This window comes from Pseudopodoces humilis, chromosome 17, assembly GCF_049639895.1.
Source record: "Pseudopodoces humilis isolate 2021_Gansu_Grassland_sample_001 chromosome 17, ASM4963989v1, whole genome shotgun sequence".
NCBI lineage: Eukaryota > Metazoa > Chordata > Aves > Passeriformes > Paridae > Pseudopodoces > Pseudopodoces humilis.
This window is the reverse complement of record NC_142216.1, coordinates 1,348,254-1,357,691: the sequence shown is the minus strand read 5'-3', so window position 1 is coordinate 1,357,691 and position 9,438 is coordinate 1,348,254. Positions and strand designations below refer to the sequence as shown.

Below are 9,438 nucleotides of genomic sequence, written 5' to 3'. Positions count from 1 at the left end.
CTTGAAGGCCCTTCCAGCCCAAACCATTCCATGATTCTGTGATCGTCCAGGGCAGCCCCTGGCCCTGCACAGACCCCAAACAATCCCAGCTCCATCCCTGGAGCGCTGTCCAAGCTCTCCTGGAGCTCTGGCAGCCTCGGGGCCGGGACCATTCCCTGGGGAGCCTGGGCAGTGCCAGCACCCTCTGGGGTAAGAACCTTTCCCAAAATCCAAGCCAAACCTCCCCTGGCCCAGCTCCAGCCCTTCCCTGGCTGCTGTCCCTGTCACAGGAGCTGCAAACCCTGAAAAATCCCCCCTTGGCCTCCTCCAGCTGAACAATCCCAGCGCCCTCAGCTGCTCCTCCATGGCCCCTCCAGACCCTTCCCATCCCCGTGTCCCTCTTGGGAGGCTCTCTGGGACCTTTCCAAGTGATTTTTCCTGAAGAGTCTTTACCCTGGCCCCTAAAGGCCTGCCAGCTGCCTCCCATGTGTATTTGCAGGTCTGTACTTAAGCCATGTTTTAATCACTGTGTTTGGGCAGATCCCAGCAGAAATCACCATTTCCTCAACATTTTCAAGTCATGTTTCATGCAGACCTCAAAGGATTGGGCAACAAGGCTCGTTCATCACCCAGCAGACTGTTTGTGAGTTATTTTTTGTGAATGACAACATGCAGAGACTCAGCAGTGGTAATCCCAGAGGAATCCACAATGCTGTGTGTCAGGGTAGAAATAACAAATTCTTGTGGATTTTGGATGTGTCAAGAGCATCTCAGGTTGGAAAAGGCCTCAGAGATCACCCATGACACCAACACAACATCAAAACCAGCAGAACCTCCAAAAAATATGACCCAAAAATGAAACAAGTGAGGCTTCCTGTGGAAGAGCAGAGTCAGGTCCAGCAGAGCGTGTCCTGCCCTCCCTCACCCCAAGGCAGGGGACACAGGGGGTGGCAGTGAGAGAAGGTTGCCTGAAGGACACAGGAGACACTAAATGGAATTAAGGAATTTGGGCAGGGCCTAGGGGTTGAAGTGTCATTGAAACAGTCAGAGAATGTGAATGGTGAAGTGGTTACAAGACAGACAACAGAAACCAAACCACCCTGTTTGTTCCTAAACAGAAACCCTGTGATTTATCCCATAGGTTGTATGTGAATATTTGAAGGTTTTTGGATTGTTCCCTTTCTTTCTCCCTCCACTGCCATATGTGGGAAAAATTGGAATTTGGGGCACCCAAGGATATCTGAACTAAAAGCCAAAGGAAAACAATCAGAAATCAGAGATGCTGAAGAACCATAAGAAAAATTCTGTTCTGATCTTGATCAGCTGCAAAATAAAAGAGCACATTGCGTTCCTTGTTTCTCATTTACAGCTGGTGGAAGCTATTTGGACACACACAGTTTATATTTTATAATAAATTTTATGTTTAATAATTAAATAATAACATTTTATATTTTAGGGGGGTTCATTATCTTGGTTCTCTAACACAGGTATTACTGAATCAAAAATAAAAGGCCTGGGGGAATTAATGCCTTCATTTAAAAAGCCTGAATTTTGCACCCCACAAACTCGGTGCTTAGCAGCGTCCCTAAGAGATGCTTTTAAGCTTTTATCTTCTGAGGGAATGGCTGTTTTCCATCCCAATTGATCAATAATCATGGAATGGTTTGGATTGGAAGGAACCTCAGAGATCCCATCCCACCCCTGCCATGGGCAGGGACAGCTCCCACTGTGCCAGGTTGCTCAGAGCTCCATCCAAGCTGCCCTCGGACACTCCTGATGACCAAACGAGACCTTAATTACACAAGAGGGAGCAAAAATTGAACATTTCATAATGAAAGCTTCGAAGAGAACATCTCTGAGTACCCAAACCCCCTCAGGTGCAGCACAGCTGACAATGGTGCCGTGCTTTAACCCCAGCCAGCTTTATTCCAGCACTGCCATTTTCTTTTGCAGAGATCCCACTGTCTGATTTCCAGGCTGGGGTTTCATCACCTCTTGGCTTAGAACGAAGAAAATGTTTTGTAAGACCTCAGTAAAACCCTTCCTTGTCCTCCACATGTAAATTCATCAGATGTAAAGATACACCCGTGGTATTTAAGTACCTTTCCAGTGCAGAGTTTTGCACCCTAATCTTCCCTGAGTGCAAGATCTGTTTTTTCCTATTCCATACCAATATTTTATTTTCTGTCTTCCAGAATCTGAGCTCAGGCTCTGCTCATTTTCCCTTCCCCATATTTCCATGGGGTTGCTCCATCCCACAGACTCGACTGTCCAGCCTGTCCAGCCACCTCAGCATTTTCTCCAGGAGTCGTTTGCAGCAATTTGCAAATTATGTTCTCTGCTCTGGTATGTGGCAGGAGCTGCTGTGCCTCTCGTGCTTTGCCAGCTTTGAGCTGAGGAAAAGCACCCATGTGGGAAAGTCCTGCTCTCCAGCTGCTCCTGTAATTCCTGCTCAGTAATTCCGTGGCAGAAATTATCTGGGACAAACTGAGTCCCAGGGAATGCAGGGATGGAGTTTAGACCTCTGACTTGCAGGGTTTTGAATCACTCCTAGGGCTGCATGAAGAATTTGGTGTCTTAGGTTTGGTGCACAGGCACAGCCCATTAAATATCCCAACAAACCAAAGCAGAGGGTGGGAATATCCTCTGAGGCTGGAAGGCAGCAAATATCCACAAATCTGGATTTTCTGACATCATGAGGAAACCTCAGAGTTTGCCTTTGTTTTCTCAATTTGATCTTTGTTTTCTCATTTTTCTCTTTCTCAGTCAAGGTGATCTGTTCTAGGAACTTCTTTAGGTGGAAGCCTCTGAGCCACGAGGAACTTTTACCTTCCTCATTTTCATTCCTGCTCCAGCCTAACTGCTGGGACCTGGTTTCCAGATAAACAGAATTCAGGATAGGGCTGGATTTATTCTGTGTCCAGCTGTTCCAAAATTTTCCCTCTGGGAGCCCATTCAGTCACAATTTTTATCCTGGGAAAATACATTCCCATGACCACGTACTGAGTAAAAGACACAAATTAGTTTAACAGTGGAGATAACAAGGATGTAAGAGCAGGACATAAATTTCTTTAGAGTCTGGGATTTGTGGAGTGAAAAGATTAATGAATGTTCATATTTAAATGACAATTTAACAGACTTCTACAGTCTCACATTTTACCAGATTTGTTTCATTTTAAAGCAAATAAAGAGCCAGATTGGGGGGTAAATTCCAGTATGAGGCAACACAGTGGGATCCAACTTCTGTATCTCAGGCTTTGGATTTTTACCTCTGGACTCAGCCCCTGCTCCACCACAGTTTTCTGCAATTTGGGAAATAGTTGTTAGTAATGAATGCAATAAATTCTCTAGGAAGTTCACCATGAACAAAAATTAAAAAGAGTCAAGGTTTATTTTAATAAACAAGCACACTGGGTAGCTGAACAATATACAGGAACCAGAATTGTACAGAGAGGGCTGAAAAATAAACATTTAAAATTCAGCTACAAAACTGGGAGAATCAAAGCACTGCCAGGGAAAGCTGAACCCTTTGGGAAAAAATATCTGGGTAAAGGAAAGAAAACATTTAATCAACGAGGGGAAGAGACTTGGGGCACTGTCAGAGGATTTGAACTTCAGCCATGGAGACAAATATCCAACAAAATGCTCGTGTCAAGCTTTGCTGCAAGGACAGGAGCGTCAACCCCAGCTCTGGAGCAGAGAGAAGCAGCAGTGAGAGAGCAGAGCTGGCAATTCTCCTCGGGCTGGGTTTGGCACGGGCAGGATGGAGGAAATCCAGGGAATGTGGAGCTGTTCTCAGCACTGGCAGCACAGCTCCCTCAGCAGGCTCCCACCTGCTTCATGTGCAGGGCTCCTCTGCTCCTCCTGCAAGGAAAGGAATGGACATGGCACGCAGAAAATCACAAAAATCCTCTGAACCCCTTTGCTAACCATGAACATTCACAGCAGAAATGAGGACACTGATCTGTAAACAGCTTTCCTTGCAAAATTATGCGTTTTATCCATAAACCCCAGATATTGCCAGCAGCACTGTGAATTTTTGTGTGACCTGAGCTGGGTGCAGGTGCTTTGTCAGGCCTGTGTTGCTCATTGGACCCTTCCCCACCCAACTTTACAGTTTCTGCTGGAGCAGGAAGCTGCTCACACAGATATCAGGGTTATTTTTTAGTGACTAAATCTTGCAGTACCTGCAGCAAGTTCCTCAGACAAATAGGAGTAAATTTTTTAGTGCCCAGCTTCACAGTGCCTGCTGCAAGTTGCTCACACAAGTATTTGGTTCGGTTTTTATTTATTATTATTTTACATTTCCCGTCAGAATAGGGAGCAGCTCACACAAATATCCAAGTAATTTTTTATTGTCCAACTTCACAATTCCTGCTGGAATAGCAGGTTCAGACCTGAATATCTGGGTCATTTATTTTATACTTCCTGCCAGAATAGGCCTCACCCCAATATCACCACTATTTGTTTTTCAAGATCAGTTGGACATTATCAGTGGGAGGAACAATTATTACATAAAGGTAAAGAAAAGGAGCAGAGAAGTAACAACCCTAAAAAACCCCAGCACTTTTGTGGGGTGGAAATGCCAGACATCTCAGCCCATCCTGTTGGAGTCTGGAATACAGAGTGTGTACCCTTGTTTCTGATACTTGGTTATAAGATCTAGAAAAACACTGAATTTCATATAATATGAAATTCATGAGCATGTTTTCATGGTGATACATGAGAACAAATGTTAAAGTTAGATGAAAAAAGTTAAAAGTGTAAGTGTGTAGATTAGAAAGTTTTTTTAAATCACTGGGTGAAAAAGTTAGAGAAGAGGAGAAAAGATGAAGGATTTAGGGTGTTGTCCCTTGTCCCTTCTTCTTTCTTTTTCATGTTCTCCTAGAGGTTTTTGGGTAATAGTAAGTGATTAGGTAGAAAATGCTGCAGTGCATCACAGGGGTTATGGGTCATTGGGTCATTAAGAAAAATAATATACGTGTCTATTGTTAATTGGGTAAAAATAGGTATAAAGATAAAAGAACTGCGTATTTCAGGGCCATTTTGTGCATCAGACACAAAGTGTGCCACAAGGCCTTGTTTGTGCCATCAGAAGAAAGAAATGTACCAGATTGCAAAGATTAACCTTGTATAGCCAGCCTGGAGAGACCTGTTAAGTTTTGTGATCACCTGTTAATAAACACCAGAAACAAGATTCTAACGAGCTCGGGAGTTTTCTTCGAATTGTAAGAACTGAGATAAGCAGAGCTCCCCACGAGGGAGGATCCCAAAAGAATTCAGTCCAAAGGAGGCTGAGAAATCCAAGAATAAAAAGAAAAATACAGAAGAGATGCAGCAGAAACAGAATAAGGATTTTTTTAGAGGAAAGTTACATATCCCAGCTTTTGCCCCCCTCAGGGGTGATTGGCAGCTGAGCACTCACAGCACAGCCTTGCAGAAGGAACATTTGTTGTTGTAGGTTTTGCCGTCGGAGCCGCAGAAGGGCTGGTAGAGCCTCTCGCAGTAAATGGGTCTCCCCCTCTCCAGCCTCTTGTACTCGCTGCAATCCACCTGCAACAGAGCCAGCCCTCAGCCTCACACCCTCCACGCTCAGAAATCATGGATATGGCAGGGTTGGGCCATGATGTGGGGCAGAACAGCCAGGGAGGAGTCACCACCTCTGCTAGCAGAGCCCCAAAATGAAACATTTCCCACCAGAAATGTGGGAAATGTGGGAGTGGTGCTGCCTGGGACAGGGGCTGGGCAGGATTGGGGTCAGAAACACAGCCCCAGAGGAGCTGAGTGCTGGGAGTTCTCATTCTCTGAGCACAACAATCAGCAAATTCAGCTGGGATCACATCCAGGCCTTCTTTGGATGCTTCAGGGATGGAGTTCACCACCTCCATGGGCAGCTCTTCCATGCCTGACCACCCTTTCCATGCAGAAATTCCTGCAGGTTTGTACCAATGGACAAACCCTTTCCATGCAGAAATTCCTGCTGCTTTGTACCAGTGTGGGTCCAGCTCTGTGTATGGATGAATTTTCTCTCCCCACTCTGCCAGGGCTTTCCTGCTCACCTCAGGAAGGATTTTTTATTCCTTAGTGCCTCATTTCTTTCACACATTGACCCCAGAGTACTCAGAATTAAAATCGCCAGGTACGTGATTTGGGAGCTAAAAGTCATCCAAAAAGCCTTATAGGGTCATTGACAATAAATATTATTTTAAAAATCTAGATTTCTCTGGCTTAAAATTTGTCCCTGCCCAATTTTTTTCCCAGAATGCCAAACAGGTGAAAACATCTGGAAGTTGTCAGGGCAACTCTGTGGAAACCCCATAGCCCAAACTCAGGATTTCTCACTGAAATCTCAATAAATTGGCAGCATTTAATTACAGTTTAACATGTTTATTTTCTGACCTATTCTGATTATAATAATTTTTTACCTCATATTATATCTATTTCTCCAGGAAAAAGAGAATCACTCACCTCATCCTGTGTGGCAGCATCTGCAGTGGAAACTGAATCACAAAAGAGAAAACAAAAACCCACAGTTAATGAACACTCAGGTGCAAACCAGGATGACTTCACTCAGCACCACTGAATTTTTTCCCTCCTTAAATGTCAATACTGACAGAGCTTTGCAGTGTTTAATAAGGCCCAGGTGACAGAATTTATTGAACAAGTGGATTTCGGTGCATTATTTGCCTTAGAAACTTCTGACAGCTGTTGGAACTGCTTTGCTGGAGGAGGGAACGGAGCCATTGTTCACCACAAAACCATTGACAACCCAGGAGTCAATATTATATTTAATGTTCATCATGTTATTTTATATTTAACGTCCAGGATTGGCTGGTGGTCAAGCATGACTGGGGTTTAATCGCTGAGTTTATCACGAGCTGCGTGTGGCTGTGAGCAAACCACATGTTCCTTTTATAGCTGAGGTTTCTGTCAATCATGAGGATTAAAATACCATATCGACTCTAAATAACAATGATAACACCATTTGGCTCAGAACCCCAGTTTAGGAAGTGTTTCCCTTGATTCAATATGCATTTGAAGATGACTGGCTCCTATTTTTACCACATTTCTCTCCAGCAGAGCCCTGTTCTCTCAGGTGGGGCTTCCAGGAGCTCCTTCCAAACAATGCTAATTACACCTCCCACAAAGTAATCAGCTCCTTGGCGTGGCTCCATGCTGCTGACACATTTCTTACTTGCTTTAGGAATGTATTTGTCCCTCTGCTGTCCCATAATCATCATCCTGGGGTTTCCAGGGGATAAAAGGTACCAGGGAGAGGTTTCTGTGCAGAAGGAGCAGGAATGTGTTCTGGAGCAGAGCTCTAGCACTTGCTTTTTGGATTAAATTTGGATTTTTTTTGATCTTTAAAGGTTAAACTTTCTAAATATGTTCTGGAGCAGAGCTCTAGCAATTGTCTTTCGGAATAAATTTGTCTTTTCTTGATCTTCAAAAGTTACACCTTCCACAAAATTTCCTTTCATAAACCTATTCACATCCTCACATCAAACCCAGTGGTTCAGTACAAAGAAAATGAGCAGAAATAAAGCTCCAGGTCAAGTTTCCATCTCTGTCACCAGAGGTTTGGCTGAGATTTCATTATTCTGGAATTGGATTCCATTTATTCCACTTCCCTCCAAACCATCAAATGTTATTTTTGCTCTGGTAAAAGCTTTCAGGAGCCACTCTGCAGGCACACGGGAGTGAATGCAAAAAAGGTGTGGCTCAGAAAGTGTTGATGCATGAGATTTTCAAGCAGACAAGATAAACCAGAAAGTTCAAGGAAGAGATTTCCTGGAATTCTAATGGAAGGAATATTTATTTATTTTCCTGCAGTTAATGAAACACTGAATGGATTATTTCCATCACATTTCATTTAAACTGATGTTTTTCATAAGGATTTTGGGGTTGAGACAAATTTCAAAGCAACCTTTCCAGAGCTACTGAAAAGATTATTTTGTTTCATAGTTTTGCATTAATTAATTTGTTTCATAATTTTGCTTCTTTAAGGTTCATAATGCTTTTAAACTTCTATACGGCCTGCAGAGGTGTGGTGTGTTTCACCTGTTTTAAATGCACTTTTTTTTCTCTAAAAATATATTTTTACTGTAAGTTTTTAGTAAAAATAAAATTGCCACGTAAAGGCTGAAGAAATTCCTCCCAAATTCCTATTTTTTAGGGCAACCCATCCCTCAAATCTCTCTGCAGCCTGGAAAAATAAGATTAAAATGACATGATTCCCAGCTGAGCATCATCAGCTGTCCCCTGCTTGGTCAGTTTGGCAGGAGAAGAACCTCCCCAGCTCCCTTCTCAGATAGAAACTTTAAAATAAATAGAGAAAACCAGGTGTTTTTGAGGCATCACAGCTCTTCTGAGTCCCAGAACACAGCCCTGAGTTACACCCAGCAAGGAGCAGCTTCCATCCACCACAGCCCCAGCTGGCTAACCGACCATTACAGTGATAAATAACAGGATTTAAAATAGAAAACTCCATTTTTCTCCCTCCCACACTGAGACCCTTGCAGTGTTTGGCCAGAAGGGAATCCTCCAGGGGAGTTACTCACATGCCAGGCACAGAGCTGCCAGCGCCAGGAGCACCAGGGTGACCTTCATGGCAAACTCCAGCCCTGGATATTCCCTGGATGCTCCCTGGATGCTCCCTGGATGCTCCTGCGGTGTCCTGGTGTGGCCATGGCAGCCTGGGATCAATTTATAGCCAGGAGCCGCTGATGAAATCCCTACACAGATAATTATTGAAGGAGTTGCCCAGGGCAGGGTCAGTAGGATGTGTCCTGAGCGGGGCAGGGCTGGGTGTCCCGGTGTTGATGGAGCAGGGATTGTTCCTGCCTAAACCCAGCCTAATTAACTGTTCCAGCCCCAGCAGCCAGGCTCTGACTCAGGGCTGGCTGCTCTGTTACTGCCATAGGGACTCGGAGCTGAACGCAGTTCCCAGGGAAAAATAATCCTGGCTGGGTGTTTGCCAAAATGTTCATCATGTAAGGGCTTAATCCTTATTCTTTTGGGCATTTTGGAGCTGGTTCTGAGCTGTGGTTTGAGCTGAGCTGGTTGTGCCCATGCACAAATGATGCCTTATGTTTTAGCTTTTCTATTTTTCAGGTTCTGCACTGCACTGGTGTGTGACTCTGAGCTTCATGTAAAGCAAGTTCTGTTCACAGTTTGGTCAGACAAAATAAAAGGGCATCACTGACTGCTCTGGGAAATCTGTGTTCCACCAAATCCCTTCACACCCAGCCCAGAGCATCCCCCAGGGCTCCTTTTCCTTTCAAATGTCCCCAGTTTGGGATCAGAACCAACATTTTGGGACAGAAGCAGCAGAGACACCCACGGCACTGCCTGGCCAAGACAAGAGAGTTCCCAGCCCCTGAGCATCCCCTGAGCTCCTGCCCAGCCGTGGACACAGGAGATTCCCTGTCCCTCTGCTCCCATTTCCCTGTTTCCAGC

At 44.5% G+C, this 9,438-nt stretch overlaps 1 protein-coding gene across 1 annotated transcript; it reads right to left on the bottom strand.

Annotated features, from left to right (window-relative positions):
* Nucleotides 1–3,351: 3,351 nt before the first annotated feature.
* On the bottom strand, nt 3,352–8,681 carry SPINK9 (serine peptidase inhibitor Kazal type 9). The gene is made up of 4 exons (XM_005523690.3): nt 8,541–8,681; nt 6,448–6,479; nt 5,405–5,532; nt 3,352–3,843 (listed from the first exon to the last, which is right to left on the bottom strand). Exons 1-4 carry the CDS (start codon nt 8,587–8,589, stop codon nt 3,798–3,800), a joined length of 255 nt encoding a protein of 84 aa, XP_005523747.1. The 5' UTR covers nt 8,590–8,681; the 3' UTR covers nt 3,352–3,797.
* Between the last annotated feature and the right edge of the window lie 757 nt (nt 8,682–9,438).